The sequence below is a fragment of the Acipenser ruthenus genome, chromosome 26, assembly GCF_902713425.1.
Source record: "Acipenser ruthenus chromosome 26, fAciRut3.2 maternal haplotype, whole genome shotgun sequence".
NCBI lineage: Eukaryota > Metazoa > Chordata > Actinopteri > Acipenseriformes > Acipenseridae > Acipenser > Acipenser ruthenus.
This window is the reverse complement of record NC_081214.1, coordinates 5,276,452-5,298,310: the sequence shown is the minus strand read 5'-3', so window position 1 is coordinate 5,298,310 and position 21,859 is coordinate 5,276,452. Positions and strand designations below refer to the sequence as shown.

General features: G+C 38.9%; 1 protein-coding gene across 5 annotated transcripts in view; it reads right to left on the bottom strand.

The window, feature by feature from the left end:
• LOC117430827 (active breakpoint cluster region-related protein-like) overlaps nucleotides 1-21,859 on the bottom strand; it is a 130,292-nt gene that overhangs the window by 50,959 nt on the left and 57,474 nt on the right. For 4 of the 5 annotated variants that reach the window (XM_059001012.1, XM_059001013.1, XM_034051328.3 and 1 more), the window contains 7 exons: nucleotides 21,014-21,199; nucleotides 15,913-16,020; nucleotides 14,631-14,691; nucleotides 8,489-8,541; nucleotides 5,786-5,926; nucleotides 5,340-5,461; nucleotides 2,001-2,169 (listed from right to left, as the gene is read on the bottom strand). In XM_059001012.1, coding sequence (XP_058856995.1) covers nucleotides 2,001-2,169; nucleotides 5,340-5,461; nucleotides 5,786-5,926; nucleotides 8,489-8,541; nucleotides 14,631-14,691; nucleotides 15,913-16,020; nucleotides 21,014-21,199 — 840 coding nt within the window. Of the gene's footprint in view, nucleotides 1-2,000; nucleotides 2,170-5,339; nucleotides 5,462-5,785; nucleotides 5,927-8,488; nucleotides 8,542-14,290; nucleotides 14,427-14,630; nucleotides 14,692-15,912; nucleotides 16,021-21,013; nucleotides 21,200-21,859 lie in introns of those variants that run through there. The other variant, XM_034051330.3, reaches the window with a different exon arrangement.

Sequence of the window (21,859 nt, the reverse complement as noted above, 5' to 3'; positions counted from 1 at the left end):
AGCAGGTGGCGCAGCTAGTTGACTAGACACCAGCACTTTACAAATATGACCACTATTCACCACCTGTGAAACTACCTGCGATTTTCACCTCTGACAGTACTGAAAACTATCATATGTGTAGCCATGACACATACTTGTAATCCATATATAGACATGAGTTGTCTAATATGTAGTCAGCTTTTGCATATGTTCTCTACTGTATGACAGTTATGCATCCTATATTGTCGTCTTACTATGCTACAGTCAATGACGTCACCATTCTATATAATAGGTTCTATTTTAATGATCAAACCGAGGCAGACTTAAAAGTTGCCCAAACCTGATTTTTCAAAGGCCCCATTTAACTGTTTTTTTAATATCGTACATAGTAATGTTAATAGGCTGGTCATTAAGTCAATGACAGGATTAATGCATGAGAAGAATTAAGATTTGCTTCTGCTTAGATCACTCAATTACACCCTATCCTCTATAGGAGGAGCAAAGTGTAAATCATAAACTATTCATGGCAATTTACACACAAGACAATATGCACCTGATTGATGTCATGCACACACAGGTCTCACAAGGCTGCAATAAATCTCAAATGGCACGTGACGGGTTGCAAAGTACTACACACTAAACAAATGTTGCATGATCCCTCTTGCACAATCAAGTCACATAATGTATAAGGCTGGCTGTATGAGACTGTAGAAACCTTCCAAAGATGAGAGCTGACTGTTGCTAGGCAACACAAAACAGCTGTTTCCACTTTGTATGAGGTTCCTTTGGCGTTTGAGACATGGTTAAACAGACATGGGAACAAATGTATAAAAAGAAAAAACACAGCAAAGCCCTTCTGGTAATTACTTTGAATTAAACACTGAAGATGTGCTAGACTGACTCCTGCGTGGGGCTGGAAACCACTGCAAACATACTGGAAATATTGTGGATGCACAGAAAGCAAGCAAATGTTTCATGAAGAGACAAAGTCTTGTGTAAATTAGAACCATCTGTTGGCTTAAAAGGTTTAGCATAAGAGCAGCGCTTTCAAGTTTTTATGATGAATCAAACATGTGGCATTCAAACCGGATTGCTCTGCAGTCATGTGACAGTGACATTTCAGAAAGCATGGTGTCCTAATGATTTACATCATCGCGCTCAGCGTGAAAGGACATTGACAAAATCCTATTGCCCAAACCTCATTATGTTAAAAGTTACAATGAAGGGCCACGTTTACCGATTGTAACGTCTGCACCATTTCAGTAGCAATGAAACAAATTCTGCTTGCATATGGGATCATGCACTGGGAAGAAAGCTTAGTGCAATTATGTGTTAAAATATGTAACAGTAGGTGGCACCAAATCAAAGTTATTAAACCACAAACTAAACTTATTCCAAGGTTATTATTAAATGCTTGATTCACATGGATATTTAAAGTACATCAAGTTCCTACTGTTGCATTTATTTAGTCTAACTTTAAATTATCACTGCAATGTCTTGACTCATTAAAATGATGTTTTGCCTTTTCCCAGAACAGTTCTGTGGCACATTCTCTGTGATCTTAAACTGAAAAGAAAAAAAAAAGATAAATTCATGTTATCGGTTCCTTCCCCTTGTGCATTAAAAGCAGAACCCCCCAGCTAAATCGAAACTGGCTTTTTTCAATACACAGTTTGCACAAATTCCTCTTTCCTCCTTGTCTGAACTGTGAGTTCTCTCTGTAGTTGGAGCCAAGTACCAGCACTGGGTCAGCTGGACTGTAGCCAAGTCTGAAATTAATTCACAGAAGAGCTTCAATGGCATTCAGTGACTGAAGCACATTCAGCTTCGCAGTTTTATTAGAATTCAAGAGATAACGTGAACGAGGTCTGACAGCGAGCGCTGTCAAGAGTCAGATTCAATTCCCTCTTGTAACAATGGTTAATGAAATCAGCCCTGAACTTAATGCAAAATACTGATGTTGATATATTCCATTTTAAACCCCTTGTGCTGTACTCCCCCCTCCCCCCCTCCTTTTTCACCTTCTCTTTCTGAATCTCGCTCTTGATGCATGAAATCTTCATCTTCATCTCCTCGATCTCGTGCTCTGGCATGGTGTGGATGTGGGGGGAGGTGTCCGACTCGTCCAGGGTCTGGAAAGTCAGGTCCGCCAGGGGAATGTACCACTTGCAGTCATACTGCTGCTGTTTCCTGAACAGGCAAGAGAAAGCTTTGGGTTAGCAGTGATCATGCACAGGGATGGAAATAAGAAGGCTCTCCCAGTCCAGGTTTTAATATGAGCCTGATTAGCTACAGTGTATAGGTAACAAGCTCAGGTGTGTCTGATTAAACTCACAGTAAAACTAGGAGTGTTCACCAGTCCTATGTTCATCCCTGATGCATCCCACAGGCTGCCAGGAACAGTGTCTTGAAAGCAACACAATTAATATACAGCTATGGCCAAATGTTTTGCATCACCCTATATAATTAACTAATTTTGCTTCATGAAGTCAAATGAAACCTGCTGAATAATGCTACGTTAACATACTGAATTACATACCGTTTTGTAGTTTTTCATATACTTAATGAAAAACTGTGACATTTCGAAATCTAACATGAAATACTGTACCACTATTATGGATTCCAGTAGACATTTGCAATATCATTTTGCAGTTTCTTTGATTACATTACATAATGTTAAATAAAATATCAAATATCATTATGTTCCTATAGTTTTTTTTTTTCTTATTTGTATTATTATGTCTCAACCCTAAAATTCTAGCTGATGTAAAAGTTTTGCCATAGCTGTAGAACATGCCTGAAGCATCTATCAGCAGATGCATGATTGGCACAGCACCAATATTAATGAGCATTTTCAATTGAAAAAAAACTAAAATCCCAATTTTAGCTGCAAATGTTTTTCAGCCCACAGAAACAGCAGCTGTGACTGTCAGATTGCTGAGTAATTAGTTGCCCATCTCTCGCTGAAGCAGTTCAGTAATATCTATTGCAGACTATTGCTGCCAACTGTATCGTTTAAGAATTCAAATGACTGGAGTGTTGGTATCAGTATTGCTATCAATTATATTTATAACTAGAGTTGCCAGCAACTTTACAGCTTCCAGTACCAGTACCAAACAATTTAGCAAATAGTGCAAAATGCCAGTAACAGTACCAAACACATTAGCAAACAGTGCAAAATGCCAGTAACAGTACCAAACACATTAGCAAATAGTGCAAAATGTTATTTTTACATATGTGCACTCTATTATGAGTTATAAGCCAGTTTTACATTTGACCTTTAGGAGAGGTTAAAGGTCATGGGCAATGACATTTTTTGATAGAGCATACATGGTTACTATATGTGTTCCATTGTAACCATGGCCCTATCTGCACTCTATAAGCCAGTTTTGTATGTTGATGATGTCACCCAACATGGCCGTCATGTTTTTTATTGTAGCAGCTTCCCTTTAACACCCTTTAAAGAAAACCACACTATGATCATATGTGCCATTGGGTTTGTTTCAATCAGACTCTCCACCACTCTGTCATAAAGAAAATCAACCCACCACTCTGTCATAAAGAAAATCAACCCACCATTCTGTCATACAGAAAATCAACCCACCACTCTGTCATAAAGAAAATTAACCCACCACTCTGTCACTGGCAATAAAACGGAAATGTTCTCGACTTACTGCAGTTTTATTGAGCTGGCCCTCAAGAGGTTTATTTATTAGCTTTGATAGCAGAGTTAACAAAAGCATTTGAATTCAGGGCAATAATTAGGTCAGGGGAATAAAAATCTAATATACGTCAATGTCTCCTTAGGAAAATAAAATGTGGATTTCTATTTGGTATTGTAGCTGTTGGAGATACGGTTCGTTTGCCTCTCTTTTCTGACAACGTGGATTTGCAGAGCCTTTTTGCTTTATCTTTCAGAGTCAAGTCAGCTGGAATGCATTCTGAATAAAAATGGGCATTCAGAATATTGGAGCCTTCAACTAACCTCTTACTACCAAGTTTGCACAGTCCCATATTAGCATCCAGATGGCCTGTCTCCAGTAATGCAATGTATGGCCTTGATGAGAATGAATGTAAGTGTCTACTTGTTATAAAAAGCCCACTTAGATGCTAACCGCCTCAAATATAAAGATATGTAGCATGTTTCTCTTTTATTGTCAATTGGATGGTAGGCTCTGGTGCCCTGCATTGTGCTTGAGAATCTGAACGCTCCAATTTATTTCAGAGAGTGTTGAATGGGTATTTACAAAACCATCATCCACATGTTTTACAGTAAACACTATGATGTATACAATAGGACAATGACTAACCAGCAATATTAAACACCTCACCTGCACATAAGGCATTGCAGATCTTGTGCTAATGTACTGATAGAGCATTCACTGTCTGGGGGTCTTAAAGTATGCATGGTCATTCTTTATTTATATGTCCTTGCAATACGATTTAAATACGATAACAGAAATTGGTTGGAATAACCAGAAAAATCTGTATTCTGTTCAACACTCTTTGCAAGTCAGAATTATTTTCAAGACCAAGCCCAATACAGCAAGCAAACTCTAGGGTTACATTTTAATAACAGTAATACATTTTAATTATTTCAGTGCTTTAAATGGCTAAATAAATGGTTAGCTCTTTTTAACAGCTGTTGCTTGAGTTGTTATTTGGTCCTTTTTTTAAAAAGCATGGTCTTATTTTGTAATCTTTTTGATTTCGTTCCATCCCGAAGGAGAGAGCCTTCTCCAGCTCAGTTTCTTCATCTTGTTTCATGTGTTCCCTGCAGACGGAGGGCTTCTTTCAACTCTCTTTGCCGCCAGGCGTTCCCATTCCTCACGGCTCAATTATTTATTTTTTTATTTGATTTTTCGCAGTTATTACCGCATGCTTCTTTTTCTCCTGCTTGCACTGTTGTTTTATTTCCCTTTTCCCTGTAAACAAACTTGTGTTCTGTTCTTAATAGGGCACTGTCCACATGCTAATCAAAATAGATGCATCATGCCTGCTCCATTAGAGCATGTCTGAATTCCAAAGGTCACTAGAAAGATCACTTCTCAGTTAAGAAATATGACTTTACAACCTGTTTGTATTTGTCTCCCCATAGGATACTAGGGAACTATTCATTATTTCTAGTAAAAAATATAAATTGTGTTATTAGCGGAATCATTTTTGACTTCTTTCTTGAAGACCTTGGGTTCGATTTTCCAAAGTGGACAATTTGCCCATTTCATACATGTACTATGGAGTGGCTTATCTACTTGAAAATTCCCCATACTCTATAATGTATGTTTTTAATGTTAAAAAATAAATGAATGAAAAACTCAGATCTATCACGTGTATTTCAGCCTGGTTTGAGAGGCACCTACCCCACTGCGGTCTTCTTCATTTTGGCACAGAGGAGGAGGTCAGTGAAGAGGAAGACATGACGCACCTTCCTCGTCCCCTCTGACAGCTCCACCAGGAAACCATCCTTCACCAGCTGCCGGGCCTGAGAGGAAGACAAGGGTTAAAGGAGGAGCTTGGTGAACCACCGCTGGCACGTCATCCTTTCAACACAAAGAACGAGAGGGTCCATTTTCATGATCTAAACCATGTGGATCTGCAAACTGCCTATCTTTACTCCTGGATCAATCCATACATTTACTGGCTTAGTAACATAACCTGGTAGCTTTCATTTGAACATGCAGTCTCTGAACAAGTTGAATTTCTAGCAGGGGTTTTAGGAGACACACCCAGACAAATTGGTGGTTTCATCTTACTTGAAGATTAGCCTTGAAGGGACAGGTGACCCCCTGGTCATGTGTGAACTCACCTCTCCCTTCGGTGTGGTGACAGCCGTCCTGCGGGGGTCGATTTCCTCATTGATACTGGACAGGAAGTTCTGGGAGATCCGGAGAGCGTCCTGCAGCAAGGGGTAGTCCGGGTGGTCTGTTGGAGTGTGCTTCAGGAGGTCCTGAAACGCAAAGTGCAGAGTTAAAGAGTGCATCAGTGCTGGAAAATAACTGAATCTGCTTTCAGAAATAGACACAGCAACCGTACTGAGTTCGAGCCCTCAATTAACCTAGCGATGGGTGTACACTGGTACTTCTGCAAACTGCAATTGCTGATAATCTCACTTATTTCAAATATGCAAAGTTAGCTTAATCTTAAAAAGCACCTTTATAAACAGTAAAATGAAAGTCCACTTTATGGACGTGATAAGTGTTGCTCTGTAACCGATGCAAAACATTTTCATGTAATGCAGTAACCAGGGTATTTAAAAAAGACCTTTTCACTGCAACCTTTTTCATCATCATGACCAACGTCCACTTAAGACAGACTATCAAAAAGTAAAAGAATACATTAAGAACCAATCAGAATGATTGCAAACATCATATAAAGCTAAGGGGACCATAGAACATATGGACATGTAAATCAACTTGCTTTTTATCTCAAGTATAAGGAGTTAATTAAACGATAAGCATGCAAAATGTTACACAGTATATGCCCTTTATGAGTAAAAATTACTAGACTAATAACATGTGTCACTGATTCTAGAAAGCCACTTCGTCACCCAGTATATGTATTGCAAAGCTCAGTTTTGTATCTTTGTAGTCAGGGGCATGTTTTGCTAAATGGTGGGACTGTATACTGCAGGTATCTGGTGCTTTCTGATTACACCCGTCATCTCAGGAACTAAGATTAGCATCATGCACTGAACAGTGTGAGAAAATGATAGGAAACAATAAAATACCAAAAACTGTTTCAAAGTTTAAATGTTAAATATCGCTGAAGTTATTTCCAGGAAGTGTCAGTATTGTGCATGTATACCACTTCAGAAATTGGATATTAGTTGGCAGGTTTCACTTGCAGCCTCTGTGGTTTACAGAATTTCTGGGCCCTTTCGAAAGTAGTTTGAGGGGGAAACGTATTAGAGTCGAGGTTGAGGAGGAATCCTAGTCCCCTCGTTTGGACCTCCGTTAGATAAGGCAGACGACTCCATATTTAATCTGTTTGTGAAAAAATGGCTATACCTGCTTTCATCATGTATTGAATACACATTATTATTATTTTCTGTAACATGCCCCTAGACATTGGTTCCTGATTGCTAGCTCAGCCAATAACACACTGTAGCAATCATTGCATGAACAATAATGGCACTGTGAATGTAACTAATTCATCAAAGGCAAATATTTCGCTGAAGGTGCTTAATTTACCACTGTCAGACATTAGAAGAGTTTAATTCAATGCACATAACATAGAACCATTGCAGTCATTTATCACATGGAATTATTATTTAAAACACAACCTCAATAGCTAGAAACCTGGCTGGATACTGTGCAATGAATGTACAGTATGTATGTGCAGAATACAGGGAATTCACATTTTTCCATATACATTTCTCGGACTAACCCAATTATCCACAATGGTTTCGATATTGGCTGTTGATAGGCAGACAGGCACAGTCTGATTCAATAGGGGTCAATGCCAAGGCCAAAGGTGTGCAATAATCTGGCTTGCCCCACAGTTTTAAATGAAACTGTTGTAGGACAAAAGCTCAGCATTAAAACTGAAACCCATTTATTTTACTGTGCACATTATTTTACGACTCATATAATATTAGCAATTTTCCAGTCACATGTAGATGGATAGAACCAGCTGAAGCTGAAGCTCCTGATGCAAAGTGAAAGCACTTTTTCAGCAGTAGCATGCACAACTGCCTTCTTTTTTTATCCCTTTATTGCCATAGGATAACACAGTAGCTGGAGATTACGAAATCAACCAGAATTTGTGTGATCCAATTTGGATACCAAGCAAACCCAGATAGCATATGACCTTTTGACACATTACATAGTGAAGCAGCTGTTGTTCTGCCTTGTTGCTATATTGGCATTTAAATGATACTATTATCCACCTGACCTTTTTACAAAGGTGCTGACGGTCATTTTAGTTACTGTTTTGAACAGGACAAGGGTGTAAGGTTGCTTGCTTCAGTTTATGAAAATGTTGTAAATGTCTATCAATAACCCTAGGATTACATTTCAATTATGGCACAGCTGTCCTTTAGCAGATTGAAAAAAAAAATACCAAATGATACAAAAACAACTGTGATAACTGTGTGCAATTATTGAGCACTGCATATACAGCCAAAAAGAATCAGTTGACCTTAAACAGCTGTTTGTTATTTGGTACTGTATGGATATCAGGAAAACAGACAAAATATATTCATCAAATGGGAGGTACTCATGTTAACTGTGAGATGTTGGGCATTGTGTATAAGGGAAATGCTATTCTTATAACATGTTATACGATAATGAACTCATGCAAAGAAAAAAAAGCAAAGGAAAAAAAAGAATGTTAACTTTTGAGCTCTGCAACAATAACTGCAGCAGAACGCCTCTCAGTTTGAGTTCTACTTTAATTTTCTACCAAGCTGCCCGTGCAGAAGCAAGATAATTGCATCGCAGCAGACAGCGTTCAACAGCACCAGTTTCGTATTATATTTCAGTCACCTGCAACAATGTCATATACTTACGTGAAGAACAAGCGTGCTTCTTGTGACCCGATCAATGGGTTTGTATAACAAAGCTGTGAAGGACAAGAAAACACAGCATTAAACAACTAGTCTGTGCAGCTTCAAATCGATTCTTCAGACAAACAGAGCCACGGAAAGATTAATCCCAACGAGATTGCAGCCACGTCGGCTCAACCAGCTTGCATCTGCGGCTGAAGATTAAATGGAAAATGACATCACCTCTCACCGCACCACCATAACGAAAATGACAACCTGCCTCTGTGACATGTGTCTGTCAGTGAATTAATGATGAAGAGAAACCAGATCCACACAGTATAAAAAAGTTCTGCAGTTTGGGTTAATGTAGTGCAGTACGGCTTCTCACGAGCATCCCTATTAAAGCTTTCACTGGCTAGGTTTACTTATGACTTATGAGTGTTGCAGCTTTGTGTTTGTCAGCTTTATTAACATGACTTTGAAATCCATAAATAAGTACGGTTAGTAACACACAAGTCCCCGCCCAGACTGTAAATGAAATACCTGAATCCAAAATGTGTGACCCTGCTGATTTTCTTTGGACGTCACTTATCTGTGTGCTGGGAGGCTGTGTGGTCCAGTGGTTAAAAAAAAGGGCTTGTAACCAGGAGGTCCCCGGTTCAAATCCCAGCTCACTCACTGACTCACTACGTGACCCTGAGCAAGTCACTTAACCTCCTTGTGCTCCGTCTTTCAGGTGAGACGTTGTTGTAAGTGACTCTGCAGCTGATGCATAGTTCACACACCCTAGTCTCTGTAAGTAGCCTTGGATAAAGGCGTCTGCTAAATAAACAAATAATAATACAGTGCCAGCTATGCTTAGCTCCTCAGATATGAGTAAAACAGAAACCAAGGTCATATGCAAATAACATATACTCCAATCTATCCTTGCACCTCATATCACCAGCATGTCTCCCTCTCATGTATTCACGCTTCATGGCTGAATACCAGTTACAGGACCAGTGGCTTCTAACTCCATTTAATAAAGCTATTAACAACAGTCAAATTTATAATGCAGGTACATGATACTTTTATTAATATGCTTGCCAGCTGCAAGGTCAATCCAAAATGTGTGCAATCATATTAATCTGACAGTTAAATAGCTTTTTCTAAATCATAATTTAGCAGCCCCACAGCCTTGGAAAACTGAGCTGTGACTTTCCTGAGTGCACACACCTGCATAGGAAGCATTGCTGCAGGATGTCAAAAAATACTTATTCAAATGCACTCACAACTTTTAGATCCATGCCACGCACAGGCACAGCCATCAGAGACCCCTGAAACAGAGGCCATGTGATGGCAAAAGGTGGTGGCTAGTGTAGACCTGTGGATTTTACTTTCTGTTGCTACAAAGCCGCACATCAGATTATAAAACAACTCAATCGTTGTACGGGAATTCTGGCACCCTTTAAAAACATCAGATCATTCTATTGCTGTCAGCTGAATGTAAGTTTCTGTAGAAATGTCATGTGTGATGCATCAAATATTTAACATAGCCAATAGCCAACACTGTCCATCAACACCTGGAATCTCTTTTCTAAATATATGTAGCAGGCAGTCAGCATCCTAACATGCACACAATACCAGACATACCTACATATTTATCAAGCTCAGAAGCTCTAGTCTGTCATGCATTCTGATTTATATACATCACCTCAGGCTGAGCATTTTTTAAATCAGTGTGTACAGTATGTGGGTGTAGGGGTTTTCTGGAATGTTACCAAGATATTTAGTGAGCAAGTAGTCTGAGTGAGGTTATCTGACAACAAATTTTCCATCCCCAGCTGTACTGCTTTCCTAGAAAAAGGAAAACATTTCAGGATTGTGAAATGTCTTGCTTATTAAAATATTTTGCATATTTTTAAAGAAGAGATGGTTATCTACTCAGACACCGGAGTATTTAGTAAGCAAGGGGTCTTATTTATTTTGTGTCTCTTTTCTTAAACACTTGTTCAGTACCAAGCCTCAATACAGTAAATACATCAGCACTGTAATATCTTTGGCTCAATGCAGGTGATGTCTGCTTATTAACAGTCATTAACACTGTAATTTTGATTCAATTAATTATAGTTGGAAGCAATATGTATAGGGCAGCTGACTCCCAACATGAATTATAACAAGATATGTAGGCCATCTGCAATAGTGGTGTAAGATCTCAACGATTAGCTTCCAGCCATGTCAGTCATTAGGGACAACAGCTAGTTGGTTAATAAGCAGGACACAGGGGCCTGTAGCAAATGTATGGAGTGGGAAATCTGGCCACAGTGGGAAATTGGCCCCAGGATGTCAGAGGGCCCAAGGGCAGGCCTATAAGTTAATTACGAAGGCCCCCATCATTCACTGCAGTGCGCTAGAGGCAAGATGTGTGGAATCCGTTTTTTTTTAGCTCTGTGAACTTTAAACTGGTAGTAATAAAAATGCAGTACGAGCAGATCAGCTCAGGTTCTGAAGATGTTTTTGTAAATTGTTTTTATTGGAAGGAAGGCGATCTGCATCTCTCCTTTCTCTGCAGACATTTCTCTTTCTCATCGCAAGCTGTCTGCTCATTAGCGCGTTCAGGGGGGATGGGTAACCCTCCACTGCGAGTTTCTACAGTTCTGTGTGTCGAGGCCTGCGATGATACTGTAGCAGACTGTGACGCAATCAAAAGAATTTATAAAATAAAAAAAAGGTTTTCAATGGTAAGTAGATGGCTGTTCCCCACAAGAGATGGAAACTGAAGAGCTGTTCTGCTGAGCAGTGCAATTTATTATTGGAAAAACAATACCTCTTTAAGGGCGCTCTGAAGGTCACTTTGAGTTACATGAAAGAAGGATCTCATTAGCTCTCCCTGTATTGACTTCTCTCTGCACCGCTCTCCCTTCTAGTCAATGAGCCCCCTGCAGTTATGACCTCAGTACATTCTGACAATGAGAATTCTTCACACATACATTCAAGGAGACCTCCAGGAGCCAGCGTACACCAACACATCCCTCCTCTGAACAGCAGTTAATGAGCATGCAGAGAATTAAGTCAGGATCCAATTCATTTAAAATAGCACATAAAAAACAGCAGCATACCATTTGCTATGCTATCTTGTAAGCTAAACCAAACATGGTACTCAAAATGGTGACATCGTCTTGAGACAGAAGAAGACACTCCTCCTACAACAGACTTCAACAGCTTCTGAATCACAGAGTTAGTTCGCAGTGGCATAACAGTGAAAAGGAAGTTGCTATATCTGAAGTCGCAGAATCTCTTGTGTCGGTTTTCTTCCATAGACTTTTGGAGTCAGAAATGAGAAAGCAGACTCAGGTTTAAGTCACAGAAAAAGGAACATTTTAAATGATTGAAACAAGGTAAAAGCAAAACCAAAATGGTTTCAGCCGTGCTGAAAATGTTCATTTAATTTAGTTAAAACAACCGAGTTTAATGGCAGCATTTGATTTGAAGGTACCATAAATGTCATTTAGGAGTGAAAGGAAAATATGAAAAAGGTGTAAATCACAGAAAGTGGGATCAGATTTTACTAAACAACTATATTAGGTAATGCAAAATGCATTCCTTTGTACAAGTAAAACAGTACAAATGTATTTTTTTCTTCAGTCTAGTCAGTGGTGAGGTGGCAGGGAAGAGGTGTGGCTTCTGGTTGTGGTTACCTCTGCCCGAGTAGTCTGAGAGAAACGGTAATATGTTAAAAATTGAAGACAAAATATGTGCCAGCAAGCTGTTACTGACTTTTTAGTTTGTGATATATAGTGTGGAGTAGTGGTTAGGGCTCTGGACTATTGACCAGAGGGTCGTGGGTTCAATCCCCGGTGGGGGACACTGCTGCTGTACCCTTGAGCAAGGTACTTTACCTAGATTGCTCCAGTAAAAACCCAACTGTATAAATGGGTAATTGTATGTAAAAATAATGTGATATCTTGTAACAATTGTAAGTCGCCCTGGATAAAGGCATCTGCTAAGAAATAAATAATAATATATATGTTGCAACTTTTCATTCCCAAACTTCACGCAGTATCGAACTCCAGGAGTCTATCATACAGCCTCTATTTTATCATTCATGGGATAAAATAGCTTGGTTTGGATAGCAGATTGCAATGTTTCTAATCAAAATATAGAAAAGGTACATTTATTTTATTGAGGTTCCATTTCGATTGAGATGTCATTTTCTGCATAGGGGTCAAAAATCAAAAACACAGCAAACATGTCATTTCCCTGTCCTGTGGTGCTATTCAAACAAATCTCCCAGACTTTCTGAACACACACCACTGCTTTAGTAAAAATGGCAGAAACCCATGGAAGCGTTTGATAATCCCTTTATTTAGACACAAACACCAGACCACGTGCCTCCCACAAAGAATATGCTAAACGAATCCTAATGGAGACCCAGCATTACAAAATGAAAAGCTTTTCATTCATTTTAAAAATCCCGTGTCTATAGGAGGAACAGATCCAGTTTAGACTAAGAAGTCCTTTGTGATCCTACGCCTGTACTTTCTGGGTGCGGGTGAAACAATGGTATTACTAACAACACTTCCAGTTAATGCTTGTAAAATGGCTCTGCCCAGAACATTATAGTTATCTTGAAAACCACACCCTATGAAATTACAGACAGAACACTGATTAGTTTTCTAATGGCATAAAAAAAGATTTTTGGAGAACATCCAGTTAGATATGCTGCAAATGGGAACTTCCATGACTTTCAAAAGTTATACACAAAAACAACTATGTTTTTAAATCATCCCAGTCTGCATCCCATTAACCAGAGCTGCTGGCAAGCAGGGCAATACAAAAATATAATCGTATCCAAAGAAAATACCCATGCACTGGCAAGGGGGACATTAATCCACTCCTCTAGAACTATTGAAATCTGTTTGTGGCACTTGACCACTTTTGAAAGAAAGATCAGGAAGCTGCTCTGGGCTGTGGCTGATCACACCTGGGGTTCCACCTCATTCCTCATGCTGATCTGTTTTGTAGGGCAGTTGAGGTTTTAAAAGAACCGCTTTAGACAGTTTCCACCCTTATTAAAATTACAGCCCAGGCATGCATATTTACAATCAAAATGATCATTCATGTAATTCTAAATTCTACCCTTGAGCAAGGTACTTTACCTAGATTGCTCCAGTAAAAACCCAACTGTATAAATGTGTAATTGTATGTAAAAATAATGTGTAAAAAAATAATGTAATTGTATGTAAAAATAATGTGATATCTTGTAACAATTGTAAGTCGCCCTGGATAAGGACGTCTGCTAAAAAATAAATACTAATAATAATAATAATAATAATAAATACCGGATCTATCATGACACTAGAATGAAGATGTGAAACATGTGGCCAATTTTATCAATCAATTCTTTTTGGAGATATGTTTTTCTTTACCCGTCTGTTAAAAAAATAAAATAAATAATAATAATAATAATAATAATAGACCATTACACCCAAACTGAGAAGAGCAGAATATTATTAACAAAACCATAATATGTAAAAACATTCAAAGCCAGATGCAAAGTACTGAAAAAATTGATACAAAAACTATATAAAAAATGACAAAAGACTAGTCTACTTAAAACTTTTAAAAGAATACAGCCACTTGAATTTAAAAAAAACAGGACTCCATTCATGACTACCAACAGCATCAAATAAAGCTGAGAGATGGTTACCAAATAAATAAATAAATAAATAAATCTACAGCTCTCTCTCTGCAGTCAAATCTTAACAAATACAAGAAAGAAAGAAAGAAAGAAAAGCAAAACAATACTGTCCGTTTCAGTAAAATCAAAAGGCTTGTTCAGTTTACCGTAGGTGCAGTTACAACAGAGCCTCAGGATCAGTAGCATTTCCATGTCAACCTCTCCTCCGCTGATACAGCCATCTCTCCTAGCCCTCTACCTTCCATAAGCAGCCACATTCACAGGCTGGAGCGGAACATCAGCCACCTCAACCAAGCGCTGCACACACAAACAGAGGGGAGGGGGGCTGGGCTGGTATCTCAAAGGAATACCCATCTACTGAGCTGCTAGCAGTGCGGTGCCTTCTGCAAAGTGTATTTCTGCCTCATTCCCGTTCTCTGACTGCTTGGGGCTCATCAGATTAAAAAGCCAGGCTAGCAAAGGCAGTGGTGTACGTGTGGGTCTTACCTTCCATTGTGACTGAGGTGGTGCAGTCCTTAGAATCTTTAGGGCCCTTTACTTTGAGGTTCTGTGATAGAAAAAACATGGGAGTCAAAAAAACAAATAGAAAAAGGCCAATGTACTATTATTTTATTATTTTAAAAAGATTGTGTTATATTAGTGTACTGTAATTTTATTAGCAGATTATTAAAATGCAATGCAGTGAGGTTCAGTAACTGCATTTAAATACAATAACCCCCCCCCCCCCCCCATCATTGCAGATACTGCTTCCTTACTGGGACAATCCCCAGATAAAGAACCTGAGGCGATGTCATTCACAGTTCTCTCTTTTCTTTTACTGTACATGCATACTGTACATGCAAAAGGTTGCATTCTCATGACGAAAAGAGGCATTAAGTCGACTTTATCTACTGTTTCATGTAAAATGTTGATAATTAATACTGTAAATATCTGCACAATTTGTGCAGCTGATCCTGTGTTTAAGTTGTCATGTTGAGATCAGTTCAGGAAGCTAAACTCCAACCATGAGCCGATTTGTCTTGGTCTACATCTCCAGATCTATACTGCTTCAACAGTATTATTCTATAGAGGAAACCTCAGTGCAGACGGAATGGGAGAATCCCTTTTCACACACAGCACAGCCATGCACTAGCTAGCAGCCAGCTTAACCGTTTCCTTCCTGCAGTTGGCAAAGCTCTCTACAAAGATAAAGTCGTTACTTCACACACACACACACACAGAGTGACTTGGTTATCTGTTATTAGTTAGTGTTGTTACTTTGCTGGTGTATTTTCCTTTCACAAAATGTGTGCAAAACACTGTGAAATAGGGAGAAGGATTAGAAGCATGCTTTGAAAGGTGAATTAAGATTAATGATCCCCCATTGTTTACATTTTTTAATGCTCTTTGGTATTTTCTATAATGTGAATAATGTTTGTTTGTGGAATCTAATAGTCATCTCCCTGTCCTGTGGTGCTATGCAATAAAATCTCCCAGACTTTCTGAACACACACCACTGCTTTAGTAAAAATGTCAAAAACCCACGTAAGCGTTTAATAATCCCTTTATTTAGACACAAACACCAGACCACATGCCTCCCCGACCCCGCAAACAATCTTTATAGACAGTAGTCTCAAAAACTGTAAACAGGAGAACAGAATCTATGTCAAATAAAATGTCTTTGTGTCTGTATATGTATGTATCAAAATAAATAAGAATATTTTGAATTAATTAGGTGGCCGGAGAGTAACAATACCCTATGGCAAGTTCCACCTCCCTGTTTTCTTACCTCTGAAATCTTCTGAAACTGATTGTTTGCCTGGCTACATTTCTCAGCTGTCTCCACGGCAACTTTGTAGTTATCCAGAAATGCTTTGTACACACCAAGCTGGCTGGCCTGATAAAAAAAGGACAATATAAAATATTAAATCAGACAGGATGAAACATGCAGCTGTGGAGAGATGGGGGTGGGGGGGTCATTTTAATTTTATCATCCGTGACCAACATAAGCCCCAATTCAGCATACATCCTTGAGAGTTTCTATAGGGACAAGCATAGGTAAGTGAATTGGCAATTTAATAACGTACTTCAATACACAAATCAAAGCAAAGCTTATACATAAGGCTTGGATTAATAAAAAGAGGCTGATGTACAGCATACAATACTGTTTGGTTAACAATGCGATTGAGTGGTGTACTTTGCTTTAATCAAGTCTAATTTGCACTTGTAAGCTGCTATTTCTCATTCATTAGAAACACATATACCCAACTATGGAAGTAGAGCAGAGTAAGCACAATCATTGTTAGACCAGGGATGTGCGACCGGGGGCCTATGAGCACATATGGGATAAATAGGTTGGATAATTATAAAACCAAAAACAGAAGTTCAACGTGCATAATCCATCTGATCTCAAAACTCACGATGTTTGCATTGTTTAAGCATTGAAATTATTATTTTTTACTCATTAAAAAGCACGGCCGACGTCCAACCAGCTGGTTTAAGAACACAAAGATTAAATTAAGCTTAAATGCAAGGAAGGAAGCACAAAGAATGAGTTGAGGGGAATGCCACAGCTTGATTCTCTGGCTACTGTGATGTTAATTATCAAGCTTGCATCCCTTCTGCAGCTGTAATAAAAAGTGACCTATTTTTTTTTTTTTTTTTAAACAGCCTTCTGCTTTGTGATGCAATCTTGAAACTCAAAACTGAGAAATCAATGTTTTAGGAGAAAAGTAGAGAAGAAATTCGAGAGGCACAGTTCAGCCTCTTTGTCTTCTGTATGCAATTATACACGGTTCCAGACCCAACAGAACCTGCAGGGCATTGTACTGGCACTGTGGGGAAGTGCTTGGCATGCTGCTATATTGGGTATGGCGTATGAAACATGCACACACATGTAGGGATACAGGCGAGGCAGCCCAAACTTGACAGCAACCACCAATTCATTACAGTGCACTGAAGATACCTCATACTATACATGCAGCTTGAGTGGAGTGAGGATTTCTTACAAATCTCAAACAAAAGGTACCTCCACAACACTACATATACACTGAAGATCACTTTCAAATTGTGCCATTTAATGTTGCCATAATGTCAAGCTTCACTACAACTTTTAGGCTCAATACACTTCAGGTTCATTTTTTAACTAAAACCAAATAACCCTGCTTATCAGTTTTATGAACTAACATCCTCGATAAGGAAACACACTACTGTAGCTTGTCTAAGAGATGAAGACTCAGTTCTTTTCATAATGAGAAACACAGCAATTAGCAAGGGGCTCCATCATGTCCTTTCAGCAAACAAAACATCCCTGTCCACTTCTACTAAAAGTCCCCTTTAGCAATAATAAACACTGGACAATCTTCTTCATGTGGCCCGTGTTGTTAAAACACAACACTATCCTCTGCATTGGAAATGAACCTGATTCGCAATGTTCATGGTGCTAGATATTATACAGGCTCCCAATGAGGTTCTTGCACAAAACAATTTGCTCACTATTTTAGTTCAGTTGTTTATGCCAGGGTTCAAGGCACAGGCTGTATCAAAACGGGATTCAGCACCATTTAGCTCAACCAGTTAATTATGTTTGCAGGTAACACCCATGCTTTGATGGCTCCCCTAAGACAGCAGAAGTGATTAGTATCTGTGACGTATGCGGTTCCCTAGCAACCGCTCTGCTCAGATCTAAACTAATAAGAGAACAAGAAAGAGAAACTGCATGTCTGACTTCATTACACTGTAGAAACACAGCTATCTGTTTGTAACAGACCCAAGGACTGTACAGTATTCATGATGTGCTCAAACACACCAGACAAATACAACCTATAAAAAAAAAAAAAAAAATTCAGTTGAAGGTTCTAACACTCCCCAGATTCTTATTGCAGGGATGGAAATAAGACTCCTACTGTCCTGTTGTAGTAAAACCTGTTCCAGGTTTTACTACGAGCTTAATTAGCTCCAGTGTATAGGCAACAAGCTCAGGTGTGTCTTATTAAACTCAAACTGCTTTGCAATGGGAGTCTTAATTCCATCTCTGTTCTTGCCACAGTTTATTCATTTTAAAGCATGGTTTAAAAGGGTTAATCGAATCAATGTCATTTTAATTATTTTGCTGCATCAATATGATCCCCACTCTCTGTGAAATATAAACTGGGAGATACAAACCATGTTCTGCATTTACACACACATACATACCTACATACATACCTACACACATACATACCTACATACATACATACATGCAACAAGCATAAAGATGATCTCCTATTCGAGCCCTATTATAAGCTCTCTTTGCAATGCCACCATTGATTCCAGCATCCCCGTTCAACCCAACACCTCATCAATCAATAAGACAACTGCTCTCAATCCCTGACCCTTACTAATGACGTTATCCTGACAAAGCAGAAAAACATTGAACATGGTAGATACCCAGCTCCTGCTGTACATTAATGCATTGCTGTGTATGTTTTGAGCCTAAAACTGCAATAGTTTCAACACAAAATTGATACTTCACTGTATGAACGTTAAGAATGTGCTCCTTTATAGTGGAAGGCTACACATGTAGTAAGCAGCCCCATTCTCTTTTATGAATTGAATTAGTTTACAATTCATTCATTTATTGCGTTCGTCTGGTTTTTAAAAAAAAAAATGCTGCTATCTTGGCTGGTTATGTGATGTGCATTTAGATTCTTCTATGCATCATACAAAGCGCATCCCAGCACAGACCTTTGCAAGGACACCGGCAATTCTGCCAGCTGGAAAATGGCATTTAAGGGGTTTGGTTGTGAACAGCTTTATTTCTTCTCAGCCCCCATCCCCAACCTCTCTAGTGGCAGCAGAAGATTGTGAATTAGTCAGGCTGCGCTTGCTGATCTGCCAGTGTATTAGCAGGAAGAGATTCTGCTATGGCTGCTGCAGTCGCTACATCCTGGGGGAATGAGAATGGTTTGCACTCGGGCAGCAGGGCCATGCCAGGGATATCAAGCAAAGCTTCATTCAGCTTGAGCGGAGGAAGGAGGCAGGGTTTGAGTTGCTCTTCTGTAAGTTATTCACAGCAACTCGCACCACACAAGATGGGTCTGACTGCTCAGCAGGGCTGTCAAAACATTACCTCTGCTGGGGAAATATTTACCAGCTCTACCCTGTTTAGAAAAGAGGATCTAGATAAACAGCAGGGCCGAACCCGAGCAGAAAAAATGCTCAACTGTTTTCAACCAGAGGGTTTATTTAACACCCCAACTTTCACACCACTCTCATTACTTGGGTTATACTAAAAAAAAAAAAAAATTATTACATTTTTTTGATATCTGTATGCACAAACTACCAGTGTCTTAAAAAACAGTGGAACTTTGCTTAAAGGCCAACTAGGTACAAAGAACCCTGCAATTAAGGCCTTAGTTTTACAGTCCAGTTCCACTGACTTACTACAGTATACCGTAAATATTAAGGTCACCCCACTATTCAGGTCACATTTTTTTGGTCTCTTGATGCTTGATAAGAGAGGCTTCACTGTATAAACCAATCTAGACTTGGAATGGCAGCAGCACTGAGACTCAAAAGAACGGATTTGAATGCATGATCCTCACTGATGCCACTACATTCAAAGCAACAGTAATTAATCCCAATACAATCTGCAGCTGTGTTGTGTGGAATACTGTTATTCTACTAATGTATAGCATGAGAATTTTACTTCTTGGAATTTATTTGAAATTCATGCATTGGTTGTATTTGCATTTTAATCAGAGTTTTGATTGCATTAATTTTACTACGGAAACTGATTTGTAAATTGCTTGTATTGATTTGGTGAATTGTATGAATGAGCCGTATGAAATGTCTGTAAATTTGCAACAGGTTGCATTTCAGTGACATACCATATGGCCCATTGAATACATCTTTAAACACAAAAAAAAGAAGGCTGTCTAGGATAAATGTGACGCATGCAAACGGTAAAATGTAAAAGACAAAAAGAAATGCACAAGGAAATGCTTGTTAGAGACACATTCAAATGCCACTGCAGATTAAAGAATCGTTGATACAGTAATACTCAAAGATAACCATTTCATGATCACTAATGTTTGATGCAAACTAAGCACAGGAGAGGGGATGGTATGAAGATGTGCTCATATTGAAGACCTCCCAGTTCAGCACCTTTAACCACAAGGCTAAGCAGGCCAGACAGCTTTTGAGCAACTTTTCTTAACATGCATGACGCAAGATCTGCGGATGCAATGAACTGAAAAGGGCTGTTTCATTGCAGGTATGCCTTTCATGCTGATTAACTTGTGCATCAGAGATTTAAGGAAAGAGAGGCTTTAACACAGAAAGAAAAGCCAGCAATGAAAGAGTGGTCAAACACTGTGGTCTTAGAACCAAGCAACAACAATACAAAGTCAGTCTGCATCAGAGGATGAAAAGCCATGCATGTCACTGGAAACGTGCAGTCTTGTTTTTTCCAGTCTGTATAATTTAGCATCTTCCATGACTGACGGCTAGTTTCACAGACCCCGATTAGCACTAGTCTTGGACTACCCTGCCTAACGTAATATTAGGTAGTCAGAGATTAGTGCTAAATGTTGTCTGTGAAACCAGTCTTTAGGGTTTAAGTCCTTTTTTTTTAGTGGAGAAATCATCATTCTCCTTTTACATGCACCGTTACTGGAAAGTGCTGCTTTGCTTGACAGAAACTAATCTTCTTTTTTAATTCTAACCAAAAAGTTAATTAGGCACCACTGCACAGACCATTAATAAACCAGGGGTTTGGGATCTTTCAGCTAACAGCTTAACGCATGTAGGCCAGTTTGATATGAGATGCCATATGTAATTGAGATAAGTGAAGCAAAGACACCCAGCAGCTTGATGGTGTAATAAAGCACATTAGATGGAAAGCTTACCAGCTTTTGAAAGAGGTGTCCCACGGTCAGATTGTTGTCCCACTGCTGAATATTAGGATACAGGTTGTCGTAAAATTCCTTGTGTATCTCAAAAATGTCCTGGATTTTGTAAAAGATTGTCTCTATCTGTTGAATGGTCAAAACGGGCTGAGATGTTGTGGCAGTCGCCTTCAGGGGTCTCATAGGCTGAAAATAAAAGTAAAAACTTGAATTTAGTTTCATATTCAAACAAAAAAGTATTATGGAACAATATTATTTTTCATAAAATACATACAGAAATATCTACAGTATCTAAGCTTGGTATCCACATAAGATCTATTGGTATTTGAATTTCGAAGTCAGTTAGCTGTGAAACCGCAGTGTGGTCTCCACAATTGCATATCATTTGCAAAAGGTTGAGTCTTACAGGTCAGTGTATTGTTAAAATTGGGAGTTGATAGCGGGGAACACAGACATGTAATAACTGTCAATAGGCAATGCACTGAGAACATTTTATTCAAAAAAGCAGCAGCAAAATGACTTCACTAAAGCTCTCAAATACAACTGAATATATACACTGAGGAAACTATCATTAAAAACTAAGAAGACTTTTTTATTCATTCGATTTGTATAATTCTGATCACAAAACAAACACAAATGGAAGAGCTTTACTCTATGTAAGTAAGCTAGCTGCTACCTCCAAATATGGCACAAGGGCTAACAATCTATCAATTAATGTTTGATTGAGGCTTGAAAAAAAAGCAATAAAACATGCTGATTACTAACTGATTCAGAATTGCTGCATCTCTGGAGTTGGCTAGGACTAGAGATTTGGCCATGTAGATTTGGCGTAAAGCTGTCCCAAAA